This window comes from Ischnura elegans, chromosome 9 (genome assembly GCF_921293095.1).
Source record: "Ischnura elegans chromosome 9, ioIscEleg1.1, whole genome shotgun sequence".
Classification (NCBI taxonomy): domain Eukaryota; kingdom Metazoa; phylum Arthropoda; class Insecta; order Odonata; family Coenagrionidae; genus Ischnura; species Ischnura elegans.
The window spans coordinates 59,762,800-59,787,711 of record NC_060254.1 but is presented as its reverse complement, the minus strand read 5'-3'; the positions used below and the strand labels follow the sequence as shown (position 1 = coordinate 59,787,711).

General features: G+C 36.5%; 1 protein-coding gene across 6 annotated transcripts in view; it reads left to right on the top strand.

Annotated features, from left to right (window-relative positions):
• LOC124166066 (extended synaptotagmin-2) overlaps positions 1-24,912 on the top strand; it is a 63,416-nt gene that overhangs the window by 25,631 nt on the left and 12,873 nt on the right. For 3 of the 6 annotated variants that reach the window (XM_046543679.1, XM_046543682.1, XM_046543680.1), the window contains exons 10-16: positions 1,059-1,148; positions 1,659-1,745; positions 6,585-6,638; positions 14,292-14,450; positions 17,401-17,553; positions 20,304-20,451; positions 21,250-21,436. In XM_046543679.1, the coding sequence (XP_046399635.1) occupies positions 1,059-1,148; positions 1,659-1,745; positions 6,585-6,638; positions 14,292-14,450; positions 17,401-17,553; positions 20,304-20,451; positions 21,250-21,436 (878 nt within the window). The remainder of the gene's footprint in view (positions 1-1,058; positions 1,149-1,658; positions 1,746-6,584; positions 6,639-14,291; positions 14,451-17,400; positions 17,554-20,303; positions 20,452-21,249; positions 21,437-24,912) is intronic. The other 3 variants (XM_046543685.1, XM_046543683.1, XM_046543684.1) reach the window with 1 other exon arrangement.

Genomic DNA, 24,912 nt, shown 5'->3' with positions numbered 1-24,912 from the left:
GGACCCGAAATTTTAAATTTATGCTTTAATGAATGCAGTATCGTATACTAGGGAGTGGAAAGAGTTCTGATCCTGCCTTCGCATATGTCGTTGCACTGTGATGCTTGTACTACTCATGAACCATTTTGTTTAAAAGCTCTCGTTGGGATTATGCTACAGAATTTCATCTACGGAAATTTTTACGGCCAAATACGACAGGTACATAGTGTGACTCTTCCAAAGGGATTGAACAACCATCAGGAGAATCTCAATGCCATAGATAGGATAAAAACCACGTCAAAAGTGACTACATCGCAGATTTAAAAAAAAAAAAAAAACCATCGTTCCTCCCTCACCGCATGCCTCGGATATTTTTTTTCCTTTCCGAGTCCTCACAGTCTGTAAATTATTATCTTCGAAGTAAAATATCAAGTTACACGAGGAAAATGGAAGCATGTTTCATCCCTAACCCATCTCACCCTCTGACCTTTTACATCTAGCCTGCTTCAATTCTCAGTTTCTGGAGAACAAATGCTAGGTGAATGACTTACTGCGCCCGAAGATGTCTTGATAGTCTTCAGCAATTGGATGACGTGCACAAGATTCAAAAAAGAATGAGACCAAATGCGTGGTCTTTTGGACATTATTAATCATGTGAGGCATTTTGGGAGGGGAGGGAGTTAAGTCGATTCTGGCAAGTCCTGGCAAGTATCACGTAATTTTTTTTCCTCAAGAAACAGTGTAAAATTTCGATTTTAGAACTCTTAAATTCTAGTCATAACTAATCTTAAATAGAAGTACACGATAAAGCGAATTATTTTTATAAATCTGACACAATGAAGCATAGATTAACATATTTACCCTGAAAATACGGATTTTGAACAATCGCGCATGAGATTAGAGGGATGGGTCGAGCCAAATCTCGCGATACCTCACTAAGGGGGAGGGGAGGGTCCAAAAATTGCCAAAAATCACCTCGCCTAGTAAATGAGTGCTCCCTAATGTCTTAGTTGTGTTTTTGTGTCGGAAATGTCATAAAATCTAAAGCAAGTTGACTGAGAATAATTTTTATTTTTCAGTGGGTAACTTTGGAAGATGCTAAGCACGGAATGGTGCACTTAAGGATGACCTGGTTGAAACTGAGTTGTAATGTTGCTGACCTTAAAGCTGTAAGTATAATATGCTTATGTACTTCAAGATTTGAAAATGGATATAATTTGAATGTTTGGAACTTTGTAGGTATTACTGTGTATCTCTATGTCATAGAGAGGAGATTATGAAGTAATGGAAATATTTTTCAAGGAATGAGCCTTTCTACTACATACACTGAAAGCCATATATATAGTTTAATTCATGTTATTATAAACTGCCTCTATTTTTTTAACCTCTTAGTTCTCCCAAAATTCAAGGATGTTATATATCTCTTCATATGACACCTTGTAATTTTGTAAAATCTGCACTTTTCACATTTAAACTATAGATATAAGCTGTGAAACTGCCTCCACGTAGATAATATATGGCGCTAAGTTTTCATCTTAATCCTAAACATATTTTTTCATTTCCTTTGAGAATGTTATTGCTCCTGTAATGGTTAAAATTCATCATTTTTAGGAAAATTCTGCATTTGATTCATTGATGATTAATGATTGATCTTTTACATTCCTCTTCTCATGTGATAGGCTATGATGGAAACTCAGCTTCTTCGTCTGACCTCGATGAGCACAGGACTGTTGATGGTGTATCTAGATTCTGCCAAAAATTTACCGGTGAGTATTGAAGTCAGTTCAAAGTTGATAGCTCAAGGAACCGAGCTTGCTTTTAGTATGTTTGCAATATAATCTAAATGTACGTAGATGTGATAATTAATTTTTCGGTGTTGGCAGTCTTCGCTTTGCTAAATTTATGCAATAAATTATTTGATGCTGCAGATGTCTAATGATAAAATAATGCTGGGATATTCAATTGCAAAATCTGTTTCTTTAAAAGATTTCTTTTACAAATAAATTACTGGGCGATTGGAGTTTCCTCTAGGCCAAGTGCTACAAACCAAGATTTATTGTCAAATGAAAACTTGTTGACAAATGGAATTAACATAGTCTCAAGTGACTGCACATTTATATTTGAATGCCAATCATAAAAACCCCATCATAATGCCGGTGTTATTTCCTACTCATTTGGCTTAATAGGAAAGTTTTAATGGCCGAAGGTATTTTTAGCCTTTAAGTTTGGAGTGAAATATCAGTATATATAGGGGTGATCCAGGTGTAGAGAATAGATAAGATTAATGTGACAAAGTTGGATATGAGTGATCCAAGTACATGATACACTAGATAAATAATGAAATATTCCTTAGACTTTGTTGATCAAAGTATTTAGTGGTGTTTAATTGCATGAATATAACTCCATTAACAAAAGGCACCAGCACGGTGGAGTGAAATCACACATCAACTCTATCACTAATCTGCAATTTAATTTAGTTTGAAACTTAAGTAGCCTTGGGTAAATAATAATAATTGTTATTGATCTTGAAGCCAGGTACATCTTTAGATTCTGTTTAGTCTGCCAGTACTGAATGTTGAAAATCTATATAAGGGCCTCTATGAACTGATGGATGAAATGGGATTGATATTGGACCATTCATTGAATTATCTATCTCCCCTAAACATTCCCTGAGAACACTCCCAATCTCTTTTTCTCCTGTCCTTCTCTATTGACCTTTACCTGACCTTACCTTCCTCAAAATTATTAGTTTTTCGATGGAATGAATGTCAAAATGACGTTGAAAGCAAGAAACCAAAGTTGTAATTGCTAAGAAAATTTTTCATCCTGTTTGACCATACATTTGGGGCTCTTTCTCCAGAGGGATAATTAAAGCTCTACCCTGTTACATTAATCAAATAGATGAATTTAAAAAAAAATGAGAGCAGCTGAGGAAGCCAATTGTTTATTATTAAGCCAATTATATTTTCCATATCACATTGTCTGGCTGAAATTAATTCTTCTCTATTTAGTTGCAGTTGCAATAGGTTGTGAATGGTTTACAAGTTTTTTTTTGTTGTGTTTTTTGACTTGAAAGGACAAAATTTGTGATTGCATTAGAGTAATCATTTTATGGTTGTTTATTTTGTCATCTTGAATGGACTAACTGGAGCTTGACATTAAATTCTTGAGAATGGCAGCGGTTATAGTTACTAAATATGTTCTCTATATTTCTAAAAGAAACCATCTAAACACTGCAAATGTTTACGAGTGGTCATTGTTACTCTGTCCCTCGGAATGTTACTTGGAATAAAAAGTGTGATGGCCCTTAATGGCCAATTATGGAGAACCATCTGGAATTTGCTTTTGGAGATGGCAAAATCCGTCACTTTGTACAGCCAAAGTCAAAAGTATTGCAGCAAATGGAGAGTGCCACTTTTGCTACAGTTCGCAAATTGAGTTTGGATATTTTCTATAGTAGTTTTCTATGGGAACTTTGAACAACTCCCATCTCCTGCAATATTATTATTACTACATCATTGAAGGGAAATGTATAAGGGGTATGTGCAATGTTTAATAGAATATGAATTGTGCATATCCCATATTATCATCATATTCATGTGTTATTTAACATTGTTCATATCCCATATACATTTCCCTTTAATTATGTAGTAATAATAATATTGTAGAATATGGGAGTGTTGTTCAAAGTTCCCTCCGACTGGTAATATAGAAAATACCGAAACACCATTTGAAAATTGCGACAAAAGTGGCACCACTTCATTCAGTGCTATATTTTTTAATTCAACTGTACCTATAGGTGCCAATTGGAAAATTAGAATAATTATTTTTTCGCTAAACCAACAAGCACCATGAAAACCCACAAGTCACGCAGATGCAAGCTTGTAGCACCTCAGAAATCTATGCCCTCAAAGGGTTGCATTTGGATTCAATTTATATTTAAGCATTATCTGTTGTTCACCCAAAATACAAGTTTTTATCTGAATGAATTTTTTTTTACATGCGAAAAGGTGATAAAATGTTTTCATCATGGAAAAATTATATTTATCCTATATGATAAATGTTGATGTATTATTTTAGAATTAGTTTTGAAGACTCATTATTTTTACTTGAGGACAGTTTTTACCCCTATTTACCTATTATGCGTTCAAATACAAGGGTGAGTCAAGTTTTTATAGCCTGTTACTCAAGGTAAATACTGCCTTCATGTACCACTTTTTATTATTGTTGTGAATCTCATGGGATGCATCAAGCTTTTAAGGAGTACCATTGATCATAAATTGTTCTACATATACATATAAATATGTACTCCTATCCTGTGTTTGGTGCATGCCGGATATTGCGTGTTACTTCTGGATATAACTGGGTGAGCATATACCTATGTACGACTGCGTACATATACGACTGTTGGTTAACTTAACCTAACGTTTTGAAAATGGCTTACTTAGGGGTAAACACTTAAAGTTTTGTTATTATGGTTTTTATATGTTTAAGGTACACATCTATGAAGTAAAACTCCCATGATTGGGAACAGATTGAAAGCAAATGCTTCTTATCTTGGTGTTTTTATTTCTTTAAATTTCCTTTGCTTTCTATTTCTTTTGCAACTGAATAGAATGAAAAATACAAGTAAGATGATAGGAAACCAATTTATACTATCTTCAATGAACATTGTATCTTTTGTTGAATACATCAGAATTTCATTTCAACCTTTTGTTGCGTACATCATCTCTTCTTGCAGTGTTATGAGCAGGACTATCTTTTATGATCAGTTGCTGGAGTAACCTTATTATTCTGTCATAATCCTACCTTTTTTATCTGGCTCTTACATTATCATAAACTGTAGAATTTCATTTTAAATTTTAGGTAGAACTAATGGAATTGAATCAAAGTCTATGGCATTGATAAGAAGCTAATTGTGATAGGGTCTTAGGAGCAGTAAGCTGGAAGAGGTGAATCTTTTAAAATTTAAGCCATTATTGCTTGTTGAACTTGTATGAGCATTTTAGAATTGATTTTACAATGGAAGCTCGGTTTAACGAGTGCTCATAACCCCAGGAGAAATCGCTAGCCATATGTATTGTTATATCTGAAGGTTAAGGTTGAAACGTATCAATTCCCATATTCACCTTTAATTACCACTTTTATTTTGTATTGGTGCTATTTCACAGAGTAACTATGTTTGCATTTGCATCAAATTGCATACATATTTGCTTGTAATATGGGCAATGAAATCTGTGGCTTTGTAGCACACTCAGTGATACTTGGAAACAATAAAAAGCTCCCATGAAGGCAATTTATGTTCGATCGTGCATTATGCAGCCATGCAGTTCTTGAACTCAATTGGTTAAAGACTCGGATATTTTTGTTGTCGAGCTTGCCCAATTCGAGCTTGTCGAGCTTGCTCATTGTCAGTCATTGCCTACAGTCAGTTTTTTTCAATGTTTCATTTGCTCTTGAAAATTTAAGATCTAAAAAATCTGGGACAGAAGCACCTTCTGAAATCAGTATATGAATGCATTACTTTTACCCTCGTGTTTTATTTTTATTTTGATGCACAAGACCAAAGACTTGATTTCTCAGATAGAATACTTACATTAATTATATAAATTGAATTCATGTGGGAGTGGAATGATCAGAAGGCAGAAAAGAATAAATCAATTGATGGCGGACATATCGGTGGTGCAGGAATGGTGTACACTGATGTCAACTAAATTGTAGTTGACTAATTATACTTCAATATAACACTTAAGTTTGTGGGAAGACCTCTACCAAATTCTGGCATATCATCGATTAATGGCACATAACCACGGCAAACTTAGACTCTGTCCCTGATCAACAACAGACTACCCAGCACTCAAGACTGTTAGTGCTCCCTGTATGAAGCTATGCTGACTTTAATGTTGCGGATCTTTCATCAAGATCTGAGGCTGGAAGCCACATAGTCATTCAGTTGTAATGTGCCAAGATTTTTAATTAGTGTGGCTTGTGATTCTTGGACACTAAAAATTGGTGGCTTAAAAATGAAGGTTATACACTTGTTTCTGGAGGTACATCTCAGCTGTCTCCGGTAAAATAGCTGACCCCCATTTTCTTGAATTTAACTTGTTCTTAAGAGATTTACCTCATAATTCCGAGTGCATACCGTGGTAGAGAAGTCTTTACCTCGCTATATCCATATATTTACATATTATTTTGTGGTACACTGTCTGTGACTCATTATAACACAATTATTGCTACATGGCATACTCATTAAAACGAGCTTCTTCTGTATTATGTTACTGTGTACACATTTATCAATTCTGTAATTTTAATTAGCGTTGGAACTAATGTTGTTGTGAGCCATGATACTAGCTAATAGGTTACCAAATTTGAAACCTCCAAGAAATGTTTTTTTCAGGAGAAAAGCATAAAATTTTCTTTTTTTTACCTTTACTAATGCTGGTATATTTATGTTGCACTTTCCTAACGCAGCATTTCATTCATTGTGGGGACATAAAGTAAAGCTTACACTTCATTGGGAGCCAGTTTGTTTCTTACCTGCATTAATTGTCCTGTCCCAAACCATTTGCCAAACCTTTACCCGTCTTGTGAACTGTTTCCAGAGTGCTTGGGCCAAAAGATCTCACGGCCAGTGGGTGTCATCTGGCTCCAAAAAGGTTAGCTTTCAGAAGAACAGATTGGGAATGCTTGAGCATATTTTTTCATTGCATCCCCCCTCTTTTGCTTAACTTCATGCATCGATTGACAAAGAGGCGAATATTTGGCATTTTGCTGGCTGGAGCTGGCTAATTGCCATGGTAATTAGTGAGAAAATGTTCAGTTATTTCGTGCACAATTCATTAGTAGCATGTTCATTATGGATATGTCACCTAGATGCATTTCCACTGAGGAGATAGCTTGCTTCGTACAAAGTAGTGACTTTAGCGGAATATTGCTACAAGCATCATATGTCTTAAATTAGTAATATGCTGGTGGAATTAAGTTTTGTACTCATGAAAATCATTATTCGATGCATAAATTAAAGCAAGTGTTATTGTGATGTTTTTTTAAATTATTTTTAAATTGAATGTTTGTGTATCATGTGATTGTCTCCTGTCTTAAGTTTGTTTTGTTTCGTTGATATTGGTGAAGGATTCAGGGTGTTCATAGTGTAATAAAGTTTGTTTAAAGTTTTCTTTAATTTGGTGTGTTAAATTTTCTGATTAATGTGACTTAATCATCAAAATTAACACAAATTTTAATGAAGAGAAAATATTTCAGTTTTATAATCTTAATTTCATCATTATAATTTTTTAATCCAATCAGGAGCTGTGTATTTTGCTTGTTCTTTGTAATTTTTATCTTTTCAATTTGTCTCCCATTTTTTATTATAGCATATCATTTTAGGGGAATATTTTGTGTACTATAATTTCCTTTGGCAACAGTAATTGTTTGTTTTCTCTTTGATATTTTTTATTAATGTAATTTTGAATCTATTATTATTTATTTGCTGGTGCTCAAGATCTTAGGAATACTCATATTTTGTTTTGATCATGTTATTTCTCTATTTTCAAGTACTCTGTGCAATTATTCTGGTGGAGGGTGCTGTACTCTTTTCGTTAGCGTGGCTAATGTCAGTGTGGTTAATGTCATGTACCTACTCCGCCCTGAAGTTTTTTGTATCAAACGTAGATGATACACTGGCTTGCAAGTGTATTGCATGAGTGAAAATTTTGAGCAACAAGTGACTTCCTGACAGATGACTTGTGGTCCAGTAATAATTTGGGCGCCTTGATCTGGTGTGTAAATGTCTTGCATGGTAAACTATGTATTGTTGAGCTATGAACCATTTTAGGCCGTGAGTGTGGCTAAAGTCCTGCTAGCCATTCTTAGTATGTATCTTATACTGTTTCCGTGGCATCATGTGAGAAGGCCTGTTAACACGGTACATTAACATGTACGGGTTAACGTCTAAATGTATGAACGCAAGAATAAATGCCAAAATGCACCGTGTAACCACCCAACTTGTGCGAATGCATGCACAGGAAATAGAACCTGTTCGAATTTGGTTCATGCATTCGTACATATTCCGTTCCGGTCCACAAAAATCATTCATGCAAACAGACATTAACTCGTACGTGTTAATGTATCGTGTGAACAGGCCTATACAGTCTATCTTCCAGGTATCCCATCACATAAAATGACTTCAATAGCCATCAGTGTTGTCCCCTGGGGACTTCCTCATCTCAAGTTAAATAGTGTTGGAATCTGTTGTACCGTTGAAAAAAGGGGTGAGCTATGGCGACATTTGAACCTCTGCTTAGGTCTAAGGTCAATTATAAATCTGTATGCTAATTTTGTGATGTCTATACAATTGTTTGAGCTATTTCTGATGGCATCCTGAGATGAAAATAAGGAATTCCCCGCGCTTTTAAATTGCATCAGTGAAAAGCTCAAAGTAGTTTTAATTACCCTTTATCTGAAAATTAAATTCAAAATAGTTCAAAATAGGGGAAGCGTTCAAAGCATTTAAGGACTACTTAAGGCTGAAGCGAACGTAATATCAGAAAAAATAAGTTTTTGAGGGATGTTATAATGGCAGCCTGGGTATCATTGTAGTGCTGCCACCTATATTGGAGCCAGTCCATGCAGAAGCTGCTATCTGATATTTTTCCCACCCTTAGTTCCTATTGGTCTGAGGTTGTAGCACTTGTTTCCTCATTGAGAATATTTTATCATCCTATCTGTTGATGTTGTTAGGATTCTTCATAATTATGATGGCCTTTGTTTTCAGTCATAGGGGATTATTCCTTCGTTTGCCAATTATTCAACTGCATTGAAGGGAATTTCATGGCCTGGTTGGTCAAGCTTGTTATATGATGGTAGAATCACTTCTTTTTTGTTCCTCCCAAATGTTCTTTCATGGGGATCATGTTAAACTTGTAGGTAGAGATCTTGTCTGCTGATTTAGGGGCACTGGATTTAAATCCCAGGCGAAGCGTTCAGATGCATCGTAAGAAAACCATCAAAAAGCGAGGTGGCCCAGGGAAAAGAAGTGGCCCCTCCACCCTGAATTTTTGAAATTCATACAACTATGGCTTAGTTTGGGGTGAGCTCTACCCTTGCCTATCCAAACCACCATTAGGGTTGAATCACTAAGTGAGTGATGTTCTTTCACTCTTCCTGTCTGCCCAATTAATGATTTTCCTCTGGCATGTATAACCTTGTACTCTACTTCCTCCTGGGTGTTTGGGATCCTGCCCTCAATTGCTTGTATGCCACATGTCAGGTTTGCTTCCTATTATGATGTGACTGGATACGTGGAAGATGAACTGTGTCAATTTTAGCATGTATGTATATATATTACAGGATTTCCTATTCTGTTTGGTATTCTATCTATTTTTCATCATCTTTGGCACCTGCTAAAGATTCCCTTAATGGGTCCTTAGCTCATAAATAGCTACTGATTGAGTTGTGAGACATGTTCCTGAGTATTGTATGTTTGTAAGAGATTATTTTCGTAAGTTACCAAATTCAGTGCAGTTTATTCAACTGACCTATTGTAGACCTTTCTAAAATGAGCCTAAGCTGTAACACTCAAGACGTAAGGGATGGTTGTAATCAAAGAACTTCTCAGATAAGACCACAGTTCATCATGCCAGTTTTCCTAAGTGTCCACACCACAGTGATGGATGAAGAGAGCCATTTGTTCTCAATATTTGTAATAGAATATGCATTTTTACTTTTGAGTAACAGCATTGAAAATTTACGACTTTGATAGATAATAACATCATGAATATAAATTGCTGTGAACAGTTCTAATAATAGTACATATTTATGCGTGAAATTTGAATTGCTCAGCTATCAGTGATACAAGTGGTGACTTTGGTAAGTCCATTTAATTCCATTATAAATGACAACATATTTAGTTGAAGACTGGAGAATCCTATATTGCAATATTCATAAAAATGCATTTGTAATAGAATATGCATTTTTACTTTTGAGTAATAGCATTGAAAATTTGACTTTGTTAGATAACAACATCATGAATATAAATTGCTGTGAACAGTTCTAACAATAGTACATATTTATGCGTGAAATTTGAATTGCTCTGCCGTCAGTGATACAAGTGGTGACTTTGGTAAGTCCATTCAATTCCATCGTGAGTGACAACATATTTAGTTGAAGACTGGAGAATCCTATATTGTAATAATCATAAAAATGCTTCATGATCTGACACGGAAATAACAATTGAAAGTAGTGCAAAAAAAATTGGAAAACGTTAGATGCTGCTGCATCGAAGAAAAAGATTGCAGCGCAGAAAAATAAAATTTTCAGTGAAAATCTTGGAAATAATGATTAATAGCAGGCGTTTGAAAAATGAAAAGTAGAAACAAATTATGAAAAAACAATTGCCACCTCCAAGAATCAAACCAAGGACCTCCAGATAGTAATCAAACACCATAGACACAAGGATACCACTAGAGCTTGGTAAATGCCCATTTCTAAGGGAATATATTGGATCCGTGTACGTTTAACTGCATTTTTTGTTTAAACCGTCGGTTATAAAATCCTGTATGGGGGGGGGGTGATTTGTGGACAGCTCCCGATGGACTACAAAACTACAAAGTTTGATTGCAATCTGAGAACTGGTTTTTCATACACTCCCCATGTTAGTGTGAAATGCAATGTGCTTCTATAGATGGTTAATTTCTAATTTGGTTTCTGTAATTGTGTATGTGGTGTTGGATTTGAATATGTTTCAGGCCACTGCCTCTATTTTGGGTCTTTGCTTAGCTTTTCACCATTTTTATCCGCCTATTTAATTTAATTATTATACTATTAGAAATAAATGGATGAAAAGCTGTAGCATTGAAGTGATGATTCTTTCACAACTCATTATAATACTTGAGGTATTAATTTGAGGATAACAAGATTCGAAAGATACTTAATATTGTGCATTCTACAGTTTTACTTTATTAGTACAAAAAAGGGTGTGGCCAAAAATAAATTTGTGGTCTTCATTAAGTGGGGACGTGCATTATGGGGGGTTATTTCACTTGAAGGGGCAACATGTATGACTCTAAAAAACATTTTGGGAAGGTAACGTTTGAATCCCTATAGAACCCATGTAGCATTTTGGACTACCCATGGTTTTAGCTCACAAAGGACCTTGATAGTGACGTTTACATGTTGAAATCATAGTTTAAGTAAAAGTGTGGAGTTTAGAATATATATGTAATAACTTTTAGATAGTTCAAAACTTTAACTTTTCATTCATGCAATCAAATGTAGCATGTATTTCTTTTGTTCAAGTGTAAATTTTTTTTCTTATTAGAATTCCTAACTACTTGAAATGTTCTAATTGTGCCACTCTATTACTTACTATTTGGTCTGCCTTTAATATCAGGGAGTTTCACAAGTGTGTAGATAAACCACTGTGCTTATTAGTAATTTGGGACATGTAATTGAGATCTTTTTCTCAGCAGTGATCCTTTGATGGTTTTAGTGGCTCCTTACATATTAAGATCAGGTAGATTCGGTTCCTATTTTTACTCCGCAAGTTCTATTTTTCTGTTTTCCTCTCCTATGTCATCTGAGTACTTACCTGATTGTGAATATTGGTATTGGTTACTTTATAATGAATTATAAATGCTATATTTGTAAACCACGTCGATTCAAGAGAAGAATGCATAGTTTGGCTGCTCATTTGCTTGTAATTAGATCATGTATTGGTCTCAGTTAATAACTACTAAGTGCATTTTGCTTGCTTGATTATTAAAAATTAAAATGAATGAAGTGCTTGAAAACTTAACTATTTTAATAGTTATTTTTGCTGCTTTTGATTGTCGTAGTAAATTTTAATATTCAAACATATTGATCTACTAAACATATATTTTTAGGATGTGCTTGAAAGATTGTGCCAAAGTAGTGGGATGTTAGTGGTACCTACTACTTCTATTTATGCAGTTCATATATGAGTGATAGGTGTCACCATTTCATGATGGCGGCTCTAATGGTGTTGTCGCTGGGAAAATTTGGAAGCCATATCTGTCCATTGCTGTAAAGTCTCCTCTTTGTTTATTTTATGCCAATCCGAAAGCCTTGAAAGACCACCTTTATCATTACATATAAACGTAGAAGTTTGTACTTGTTTTAGCTGAATTTCAATACTTGTGGGTGGCTTCTACATCTACTACGTTTACTGAAATATAATCCTATGGGTTTGCAAAGTGAATGTTTTTTCTTCTCTTGGCAGTTTTTATAGATCATATTATGTACTTCTTATTCTTTTCTTCTCGAAGTTTTAGTGTACTCTACCCTTTTCACTCTTATCTGCACCTTTTATTTAATGGAAAAGTAGAAGTATGAAGTTATTGTGTGTTTATGAACATTCATCTAATGATAAGTTCAGTTCTTTGCTCCACAAAGAAATTAAGTTTCATGCCTACTTCTATGTCTACATAGTCCTGTGGTGCACACCAAGTAGTTACTTAAGTAAAATGTGGTTGCATGCAATCTCTTATTTTGAGATGTTACCCATTTCGAATGTCTTTATAGCCGAGAGGTGGGTCAAAGATTTTGGAGAATGTGGGAAGTCCCCATCTAGACCCATTGCATGCAAAATGATTATAATTCTGGTTAGGCATCATCCCCTCCATTAAATATATGTGGTTTCTGTAAAGCCACTGAATCAAAGACTATGTTATTATATAAGGCTATATTGTTATGATCTCACGCATTATAATGGAACAGAATATGTAATAGAATAGGGGATTGGTGTAATGTATAATTATCTCATGGTCTCATTTGTCTAGATTTTAATGTTGCAAAAATCATCCTGGTTCAATTGATCCCTTCATGTGTGCTTGGATATGATACCAGTGGATATATATCAGACTGGGGAAATGAATTGAATAGTGGTGAATGATGTAGATATTTTTAATTCTATGCATGTGTATCCTATAAATATTTTGGTATGCTGGACTGTTATTAATGATAGCAGGGTTCCCACTCAACCGTGAAAACCTTAAAACCGTGAATAAGCCGTGAATTTTGTCTACCGTGAAAAAACCTGGAAATAGCCGTGAATTTCGTCATAGAACCTTAGAAATCTATCAAACTTGATTGCAGAACAACAATGGATGGGTTAAAAGAAAAAAAAACGATATTTCAATCATGTTTCAAGGCCGAGTCACGTGCAGATACTGTCCACGCATTTACCTGCACACGTGTATTCGAAAGCGCAAATATTAATTGGTCCGTGTGTGCCATGACAGCACATTGACCTTAAGCCTGCAATTGGAAGACGTTAATCCTGGCAAAAAATCAGGCACTTCTTCACTTCCCTGCCACCCTGCTCTCTCCATTTTCCCACTCACACCCTTTTATCCGGACATGAATTTTGCTAACTATAGGTGACGTCACAAGACAATGTCATTGCTGCGTTTGCATTCAAGGCATCTGTTGTGTTTGTAACATTTTTAGTTAACGTGCGGCCGATGATTGTTACGTGATCAATATTTCTGCCTAAAATGCCCTATCTACAAACCGTGAATTTGATGACATTTAAACCGTGAAAACCTGAAAAAAACCATGAATTTTATAATCTAGTTAGAGTGGGAACCCTGTGATGGTGTTTTGTTGTTTGTTCATTTGTTTTCAAAGGTTTCAACGTTTCTGATTTTCTACTTATTTTAAATCTGTTTGTGTGCACTGACAACATTTTAATGAAGTAAGTTTGTTGGGTGTCATGTGATGGAAGTAAGTCACACAGCATGAATAATACTAATGTTACTAATAGTATGTGGGCATGCATAGTGAAGATTAGTGGATAGCTAACAGTTACAATAAAAAAAATTCGATTTATAAGTTCAACTCAAACACGGAATAAATGTTCCTTTTATTTATTAGTTTTTTGTTCAATGAACGATTAAAAGCAATTCTTAATCTGCATAATTTTCAGTCAAAGATTTATAATCTTAATAACTTCTAATTTTTATTCGTGATTCATTTTATGAAAGTACATGGTGAATGAATTTATGTTGTTTGTAAAGTACATATATATATTGACTGTCAATTTTCTTATTTATAGTGTTCATAAAACTAAAAAATTGATCATTTTTGAACCTTGATTATCAATGGTTTGATCTTAGTTTCAAGTTTCTTAAAACGAAAATTTTTCATAAATTGCGAGAATCGATTACTTTTTGTCATGAAATTGAGTTGGAATTTTATGGAGAATCAAGAAAATTATTAAAGAGATCAAAATTTGTCCGTTGTGTTATTCCTAAAAAAATATTTTTCTCCCTGAAAAATGAAAATACCAGAGTGCGCGGACTACCAGCAAACCAAACCCATGTGCAGTTCTTACTTTGGGGAAGAAACAAGAAACTACTACTGTGCAGCTAAGGACTGGAGATCCTGTATGGGAACAAGGTTTTACTTTCTTGGTGAATAATCCTCAGGCAGATACTCTTCATGTTAAGGTGAGATAAAGTGATTATTCTGGAAATACTATTGGAAATAAATGGGCGAAAAGCTTAAGCATTGAAGTGATGATTCTTTCACAACTCATTATAATACTTGAGGTATTAATGTGTGGATAACAAGATTCGAAAGATACCGTACATGTCTTAATATAGTCTCCCCTTTTTTTCCAAAAGTGCCTGTGGCGAAAGTAAAGGGGGGGACTTATTCAAATGCATTTTTTTTAACTTTTCCCGAAACTGAAGCCTCAAAATTAGGGGGGGGGGGACTATATTGAGAGGGGGACTATATTCGGAGAAATACGGTACTTCATATTGTGCATTCTACAGTATAATTTTGTAATATAATAACATACACCTTTTATAGTTCCCTCATATTTTAATTGCCATATGTGTTTATTCCTATTATTATTATTACGGATGTGCAAGTACAGTGCAACCTCGATATAACGACACCCCACGGTGCACTAATAAACACTCGCTATAGCGAATTGTCGCTTTACCGGAGGTGGAGCAAATAATAGCCAATATACCTGTTGCGAACAGATATACAGGAAGAGGAGTGGTGCGGCGACAGATAAACATCTATCCGATAAACGTAAGCATAAATCCAGGCGAAAGGCGATGTTTTTTTGCATCACTAAATTTCCTTACTCAAATAACGACTAACTATTCAAACAATTTATAAGCGCCGCACTGAATAAAAATCATGCAAAGCATTGTTTCGTCAATCATTATATTTATCGAACGACAATTTACCACATAAATTTGAGACTGAGCACTCCATTACCTTCATTTCTAACAGATCGCTAGCAATTACAGAGGTTAAGGAGTCTTGATGAAAGTCTTCCGGCGGTGAAACCCTCGCTATGGCGAGAGCCAACACCGAAAGGGTCTCGTAAAAACGAATGTTTTGACACGCTTATTATAGGGTCAATTGACGGTGCATCGACTATCTCTCGTAATAGCGGGGGTGTCGCTATAGCCCGTACTCGCTTTAACGAGGTTCCACTGTAGTACTTTTTGATTTTGAGCCGAGTTGAAAACTTTGCAGCATGTACGTTCCAATGACAACATTGTAAACGAATTTTTGTATGCCCCCCACTCCCCTCCTTTAAGCCTCCCACTCCTAAATTCCTGGGCTAGTGACATGACGAACCCTTCGGCCTCCTTCTCACCCGAACCCCCCCCCCCCCCCCTCCACCTGCCATACCCTCCCTAAGGGAGCCTCCTCCCCCTAACTTTTTTCTACCGTATGACCAAGGTCTTTCCCCCTCCCTCTTCTCTGGTGACGAATCCATTCAACCTAGTTACCTTCCTCCCTCCCCCTCCTAGCCTGGTATATAAGGATGTGATGGACCTCTGTAGAGATCACCTGATGATGACGTCTAACGTTGAAACCGTGGTCGTAAATTTGTGAATAAATATTCACGTGAAAGCACAAAGTTCTTCTTTTTTAATTTTAATAATGAATCGCTTTCATAAAGTTACGCCTTAATCAATTTTACTCGCAAGTTTCGAGTCGTGGCGAGTAGAGTACGGCAATTCGAGAACTGGGCAATACATCAATCCATGCTCCAACATATTCTCATTTTTTCAATTCCCTTATGAATTTTCCATTCTGAATGCTTAGCTTGATCTAAAAGGGAAAAGATAATGAGAAACGTTTATGGTAATTGTGTCAAAATTAGGAGATGAATGAAAATTAATGTGTCTTATACAGTTCAGTAAGCAGAATTGAAATGAATTTAACTCTATTAATATGTCATCAAGCTATTAATGCATGTATCCAAACTGCTCGGAAGAGCCCTCAATAATGGTATTTGTAAAACTGCTATAAAGATTATACACGTAAATGAATCATGTAGTATTTGATCTTTTCAAATTCTCATGCAGGAAAACTAATTGTTCTACGTGCTCAGGCAGCAGATTTTGACGTCTCAATGTTGCAGTATTATTTCCTACAGAAAATTGTCTTTTGCATCAAACCTGTGTGGCTAGTCTAGTGATTTTTTTCCAAAGTTGCAAGCTTTGGGAACCTTGGGAATTTTTATTAGAATGTATGTATCTATGATTTTTATGGATCTTGAATCTTCACGGCATTTAAGTGGGTAAAGCGAGTAAACTACAGAACTAAGCTTTAGCTTTATAGACCAAAAAAGAAATTCTCTTTATTTCTTAATTCGTTTAATCGACCATAGTAACCATTTTTTTGTTTGTTCAAGAAGGAAACTAACTGCAACAAGGGAATAATCGAAAATCAATGTCGGACGTAAGTAGTACTCAAAAAGGCTGAAAGATGGTATTGTCTGCAGAAACCTAAAAGTTGCATTTTTTCCATAGAAATCCTAAAAAAAAATTACGTATTCTCTGGTTGAGTAAAGAAAGTATGGCAGGGTATTAATTTAGACCCAGTTTCAAGCCAATTTTTAAATAGAAGGATTGAGTTATCCTCCGTGAAACTCAGTGCCTTGCCAATTTATATTTATAGTAAAACTTCCTTATACTGATCTTACATGTTAGGAAATACCACTTGTAACAAGGTTAGTTTCTGGTTCCTTGGACTTTCCTATTATTGCCAATGTTAATTTTCCCGCATGTAATGAGTTCGGGTGATACGAAATCCCCACAATTATGAACTGCTCTTTGATGCGTAGGGGAATTACTTCCTCTTTTATAAAGAAATTAAGGCCATCTTTGCTACTTAACCATTCGTTACCTTACCATTAGTTGTTCTCACGTGTGGCCATCACCACATATATCTACCGTCGATCTTACAAGCCATCCCTTTACAGCCATGTGATGGAAAGGGTGGATTAATGAATACAATAGAATGATCGTCCCCTGAAATTTTTTATAAGCAAGTTTTACTGTTTAATAATTTAAACTACACCTATGAGTACTTACCCCTCTTCAGTATTTTACCCAAAGTTTTTTTATGATATTTTAGGTTGTTGACCAAAAAACTGGTCAGGATATTGGCCGTCTGAGCTACAACCTGTCTGATCTAATGGATAAGCCTCTGATGCAAATTGAAGATCAACCACTTGGACTTAAACACTCTGGCCCTGATTCCAAGATTTTGCTGTCCATGCAAATGAAAGTAAGTAAAATTTTGTTTCATCTACATGGATCACATTGTGTTGTGAAAATGTATTCATTAAAAAAAACCTGAGTTGTTTATAAAATACGATTGTGGGCTGGTAAAAATATATACAGTTGAGGACCTCAAATCCGGAAAGCCTGGGACCAAAGGGTTTCTGGATTTCCAGTTTTTCTATATTTCAGATCTTCAGGGCCTTCTCAAAGGTATTTCCCATTCTTAACACTTTGCGTGCCATGGACGTAATATTACGTCTTTCCATTTAATTGGCTTTGTTAGCGTGAAGCCGTAATATTTCGCCCGCGGTACTTTTCCAGTTTACTGCTTAGGGGTTCTGTTTTTTCAAAAATCAACTGCTCGATGGAAAAAGAGTTCACTTTATGTCTTGAGGACGAAAAGTGTTCTGTAGCTACAGGCATCCTCATTTTATGCCTCTTAGTGTGAAAATTCTTTGGGCCAATGGACCGTTCGTTGAGGGTGCATTGACCCTTTTTGTCATCCAGGATTTATAATGCTTTGCGTGGAACAATGCTTTTTTATGATTTCCATGCTTTAAATAGTTCAAATTGAGCGTATTAAAAAAATTATTATGCATGTTACGGCAGTACAGCATTTGTTGCAACTATTTTATTTTTCAAAAACAGTAGGTTTTCATTGTTAAATTATATATTTAAAAATTAGCAATAAATGTTATTCAACTCATTCATAAAGAAGAGCAAAGTCCATTTTTATTGAAATGCACATCGATATAAATATATTTTTGATTCTAATGTTTTAAAAAATGTACGAATATAGTAAAAATGGCTGGATTTTTCAGTAGGGCTTTAAATTTAGCAGCCGGCACTCAAAGTGTTAACAACTCCTCTTTGATTTAAAGTAGGACAGATGAATTCTCCATTTCTCTATCTTATATTAGTCTTATAATCAAGGAGAGTGAAGCTGATGACTTGATTCATCACTCGTATTGTAACGTAATGTAAACAAGCCACCATGTTGTTTGGCGGTGAATTCTTCTCGGGTTTCCATCTGGGTGAGCTCCATCTCCATCGCTGCCGACGTTTCGATAGAATCCTTTTCTATCGTCATCAGGGCCGATGATGCCAGTAGGAAAGTGCCAGGTTTATATATTATAGCGAGGATATATAAACCTGGCACTTTCCTACTAGCATCATCGGCCCTGATGACGATAGAAAAGGATTCTATCGAAACGTCGGCAGCGATGGAGATGGAGCTCACCCGGATGGAAACCCGAGAAGAATTCACCGCCATCATACGCCGGGAAAAAGTGAAATCTTACATCACCATGTTGTTTGATTAAATAATTTAAAATTAACAATGGTAGTGAGGAGGCAAGAATGGTAGTGGGGGACGTGGAAAGGAAAGAAAACAAAGGGTGTCGTGTATGGAGAGAAGGAGGAGGTAGACGTGTTATAAAGAAAGATCGGGAGAAAGACTAAAGTAGGGGTGTATTGAGAGAGCGGAGGAAGAGATACGGCAGAATTCAAGATAGGCAGAAAGAAGAAAAGGACGCAGAGAAAAAGGAGGCGCCTGCGAGAGGGAAAGAGACCGGAGGAAAAGGGATACGGCAGAACTCAAGATCCCCACTGGTGCAGTTCATGGCAGTGGCTCAGTGAGTGGTAGTACGGGTAGTACAAATGGTATTGTAATAGTCATGGCGGCTTGTTGATGTTGTTTTTTGCTCCCGAGTCTTAAAATATAGAGCTTGTTTTTGAAGTGTAATAAAATTATTTGTAAGGTAGTAGTGGATAATTGAAAACGTTACAGTATTTTTACATAATGAAGGGTGTGCACGCGGTCACTCATGACACACATATGTAGATGCTTATGTAGCAAAGTAAGCCGTGAGCCGTTCCGGATTTCTGGTTTTACGGGTTTCTGGATTCCGGATTTGAGGTCCTCAACTGTACTAGTTAATTGCAGTAACTGCTGTAAATTTTTACTATGCTATTGTAGCGCATTGTTAATTGGCTGACATGAATATTCCCCGATATTTGAGAATAAGAAATGAATTAGGGAAGCCTGCAATTTTATGTCTCAAAATGCCTTTAGTTCAATGTTGATTCATCTTCGTGACGACAGTTTCACTGCTGTTGTGGTAGGCGTCTTTAGATTTGAAGTGTGGGTTGCAGATTTTTGCCTATCTCTTATAGGCCTTGGTTTTGGCATATGCAAAGAAAACGGGCAAAAACCTAGGCCTAGTGATAAATGAAACAGCTGTAGCAAGTTTCCACACTTTTTTAATCTTTCTTGACCGGTTTCAATGGTTACGCATCATTTTCAAGGACTGTATCTTGACAGCTCTTGTCTTGTCAAGAGCTGTCTCTTGAGTGTTGTGAGACAGCTCTTGAAAATGATGCATAAGCATTGAAATCAGGCGAGAAAGATTAAAAAAATAGTGTGGAAAATTACTGCAGTTGTTTCATTTATTACTATCCATGAACCTCCACCAAGTCAACTCTTCGACAATCAGTCTGAACCAAGGCCTATACGAGATGGGCAAAAACCTGTATCCCACGCTTCAATCCTGAAGACACCTAGTGCAGCGCTGGCAAAACTATCATCATGAAGATATATCAATATTCAGAGGATAACCCATAAGCCTAGCTATGTCATGGTGGTTGTTATTCAACCCGTATCTCTTTTCAATCTCCGACTAACAATTAGATTCACTTTAAGAAAATGCTCGGATTTGGTTGCATCATGAATGGGATTTCTTTTTCTTTATGCAGATTCTCAAGCATGAGGAACCCAAGGAGGAAGAAGATGATGATGAAAGCGAGAAGTCAAAGGAACCATCTGAAAAAGAAAATGGAGTGCCAGCCCCATTGGTTGCAAAGGACAATGTGTCTGGATCGGAGTCTCCAACAACTCCCCAATGTAAGTTGTGTTTTCAATGGTTGAGTCTGTTTGGAAGCTCATGACCTCTAAATTCACGGAATGATTGTGAGTGGAAAAGGAAATTGGGGGAGTACAATAACATGTTATTACAATAATAATTATTTATTGGTCAAAAGTATTCAGAAGACCTCATCAGAAGAAAATTCAATTGATCATAAATATACAATAAAAGTTACAAAAAATCACTGTTTATAAGCTGCATTTTAGAGTACAATAGCACAAGTGGTATGCTTATAAAATTTGCCAAAAGAATACAATGTAAGCAATGCTAGCCAGTGGCGGATCTATGGGAGGGGGGGGGGGGGGGGGCAAGGGAGCTAGGGTATCCAATTTACACCAGATAGAATAGTAATGTTTTTCTGACCCCCCACTACTGCTAGAATATTAACCCCCTCTTAGCCCCTCCCCTGTCCCTATCCTGGATCCGCCACTGATGCTAGCCATAAGTGAATCACATTCTTGAATTTAGCCAAGCTAGTCAATCTGGCTGAGTGGGTAGATGGATGTTGATGGAGAGTAATATGTGGTATCAAATTTTTTTACTGAGCATAAAGGATGAAAGAATTATCCCTTCAAATTTCAATTATTTATACCTCTTGCAAGGGAAATAAACCTGAAGCTTAATTTTGTTATCTTACCCCATCTTCCCTTTCATAGTTCCATTTTCACTTTTTTAAATTTTTTCATCATGCATACTCAGCACATGGGTGTGATATCCAATTTTTTCAACATTTGGGTCAAAATTTGCTCCCTACATAATTCTCATTTGAATTACAGCTCATAGTCCCCTGAAGAAACAGGCATCTCATGACTCTGTGACTTCAGCATCATCCCTGAGTGCATCTAAGCTCATTACCAGTGAAGTGGCGTCCAACCTTGATGCAGAGCCTCCTTCAATTCCTTCCATGCCGCCTCCTGATGATGACGATTCTGAGCTGAGGTTCCGTACAAGTGCAGCTGCCAAGTGAGTGACTTCATATCCAGCACTTTGTATCTATCCTTGTCCATTGAGTTTCAACTTAAATGTTGAGGAAACATCTGGTTAATCTGGTAAAGATTTATTCAGTAGTCAGATGGTGTGTTCAGGTAGGGTTTTTGCAGATTAACGCATTCAGTGTGGAGAACGTTAATAGGGTAGTTTCCTTCATCAAAGAAAACAAAATGCATTGATTACTATTCTTTACCCACCATTAGGGTTTTCATAATATAAAAATTATTTGGTTTTAGAAATTCCAGTTTAGATGAATGGCAATGGTCAATTTTAACCTAATTTGAAAAAGGCCAGATTGGGGCCCATGGGATGCCACTCCACCTAGTTTCTACTCGAGAGAATAGGAGTTTCACATCGTATGAGGTTACCAATACATGCATGAGTCACATATCTCAGGGAAACATCTCTTAATAATCACTTATTTAAATTGTCTAAGGTCGGAAAGTTTCCTTTGTTTGATTAGGTAGTATTAATCCATATTTAAGCCAATTGCTACCTGCTAGCAGGGTACTCTGCTACCTGGTAGCAGCCTGCATCGTATCAGCGCTCAAGGCTCGCCTCAAGGTCACCTCACAGGGTGGCAGTGGAAACCAGAAATACGTCACACGGACTTTTCCGATCATTTCTATTTAGCCGTCGCGTTTTCGCGCACTTGAAAATTTTCACTTTTCGTTTAATCGCAAAAAATAGATATCGTCATTCGAAAATGTAAGAGCCTGAAATGCGTACCTCAGGAGTAATAATCTTTTGATTTAGGTAATAAAAAAATATGAGGAAACCACCCTATTGACGTGGTCCTGTCCAAGCCGAGATACAGAGCACGTTAATTGACATGCTCTGCTAGTTGGGCCGGGAGCCCTTTCTCCTCCTCAGCACATGACTAATATACACTTCCGAGTCTTCCGATCATGTGCATGGCCTTCAGCGAGCTTTCCTCTTCTGAACCGTGTGCACTATTTGTAAAAAGCATTATTTGAACGGAAGTTATGGTGCGGAAACCTCCCTCTATTTTTCTTTCTTATTTTAACGGCCGATTTTGATGACTATTCCACAAGGGGAGTGCCTCAAGGATCCCTCCTTGGCCCTATACTTTTCCTGCTCTACATCAACGATCTCCCTACTCATTTGTCTCATTCTAAAATCACTCTCTACGCGGATGACACCTCGACCATCATTACTGCAAATAATGCTCAAAATATTGTTGACCGGACTAACCTCACAATCAATGAAATGCATCAATGGTGTAAAAGGAACAAACTGATAGTTAACAACCAGAAAACTGTCTTCCTCCAATTCCTACATAAAAACTCCTTCAAAAAGGATCTTATCCCTCACATAGACAAAATCTCACAATCCTCTGATGTTGACACCACAAAGTTCCTTGGACTTCAAATCTCCACCAATCTTGATTGGGCACCTCACGTACAGGTCGTACTCAAAAAAATCTCCGTGGGTATATTTATGATTAGAAGGTTGTATCCGATTGTATCAATGGACACTTTAAAAATGGTATACAGTGGAACTTGGTTAGTACGTTCCTCCTTAGTACGTTTTCCTCTTTAGTACGGCGATTTCCCTCGGTCCCGGTACCATCCGAACAAAATACAGGTAAAAGAATTTGGTTAGTACGTTTGAAAAAATTGCGCTTTCCTGGTTAGTACGCTCAATTGCTTGCCGTGACGCAACCCGCAATTCGTTCTCTAGTGTCTTCTTAAGGGTCGCAAGCGTCTGAATTCATGATTTAATTTATTATTATTAGCCATTAACATTCTTCCATTCATTCCACATCTCTTTCTTCTACCGTAATTTATCCAAATGCATTTCTGAATTCTTGTGACGTGCTGAATAATAAAATGCGGCCATTTTTCGGGAATGTCTGACTATGTCAAACTACAGCCAATAAGAAGCCCCAATTTTCCCCACCCCGAGCTCCTTACCTTCTGTTGCCTTTGGAGCGCTTGGGAGTGCCCACTGCTGCGCACAAAGTTCGTGAGTGGGCAATTGTTGCTATTGCACGAGTTATCATGATGAAGAGATGAGTCAGACAATTTCCACATTATCTAAAGCAGTACTGTTCCATAAACTCGACGTCGTGCGTATTTACTTGACTACTGTTGCGGGAGCAGACGATCCTCAGGATCTCCACGCGAAGCTTAGCTTAAAAATAATTGATCTCGGAACGAAAGCAGACGACATTAGACAAATTTTGAAAGTAAATTTCAACTGTTTAATATAAAATTTTCTTGTAATTACGTCGTAATCTAATAATCTTGCGTGTCATCAGTCGATATATCGATCGATTTTACAATCGAAATGGTATCATTCCAGAAGCGAATGTCTATGGCTGTTGCCGTAATTTGAAAGTCATAATATAATTTTGCCCAATTTTTATGATGTTTAAAAAACCAGTTGACTTACTCCGGGTTGTTGTTATATTCTCCGAGTACGCTGTGAGAAAGAAAAATGACTTGTCTGAGCTTCACTCGTCCTCGTTCTGTAAATATATATAGGATAAATCACGGGAGATAGACGCCGTAATCATGAAATCGTCTCCGGGATGTCCATGAAAAATTGCGATTTTTATTCACATGGTATTGTTTTTCATGGTAGCGCTCATTTTCTTGATTTTAAATGTGAAAAGAGTTCAGGAAGGCGATCCTATGAGAACTACCGATAGTAATTGTAATTATGACGACTTTTTCACTGATTGCAATAACCTCGACTGCTATTATTTACTTTCCTCGTTAGTATGTTTTCCTGGTTAGTACGTTCATTTTTCGTGGTCCCTTCAGAAACGTACTAACCAAGTTCCACTGTACTTCGCGAAAATTCATTCCCATATCTCTTATGGCATTCTGTTTTGGGGAAACTCACCTGCAGCAAAAAGAGCCTTTTCAGCCCAAAAACAAGCCATTAAAGCTATGTACCATGTCCCTATTTGCACTCCCGGTAAAATCTTCTTTGCTAAATCTAAAATCCTCACCCTCCCTTCTTTATATATCCTTACATGTGCCTGTTTTGTCAAAGCTAACCCTTCCCATTTTCTTCAAAACTCTACCTACCATGATCACGTCACCCGTTCTAGAAATAACATCCATTCCAACCAATATTCCAGCTCTCTCTGCCTAAAAGGTCCCTACCACTCTGCCTCGATCCTATACAATAAAGTTTCCGATGAAATAAAAAATTGCAAATCACCTTCCGAATTCAAAAGGAGACTAAAAAGCCTCCTAGCTGAAAAATGCTATTACAGTATTAATGAATACCTGGAGGATGCATTATAAAGGAAATTTTCTAGATGGCAACTTGAATGCCTATAATTTTCCATACTTTCTGTTAGTATGTTTATAACCCTCTCAGCTCTGTTTCTAATGTTTTGTACATATAGTGAAATGATTATCTTGAGAATTCCCAAGAACCTGGAAAATTTTCAATCATGTATGTAGGTA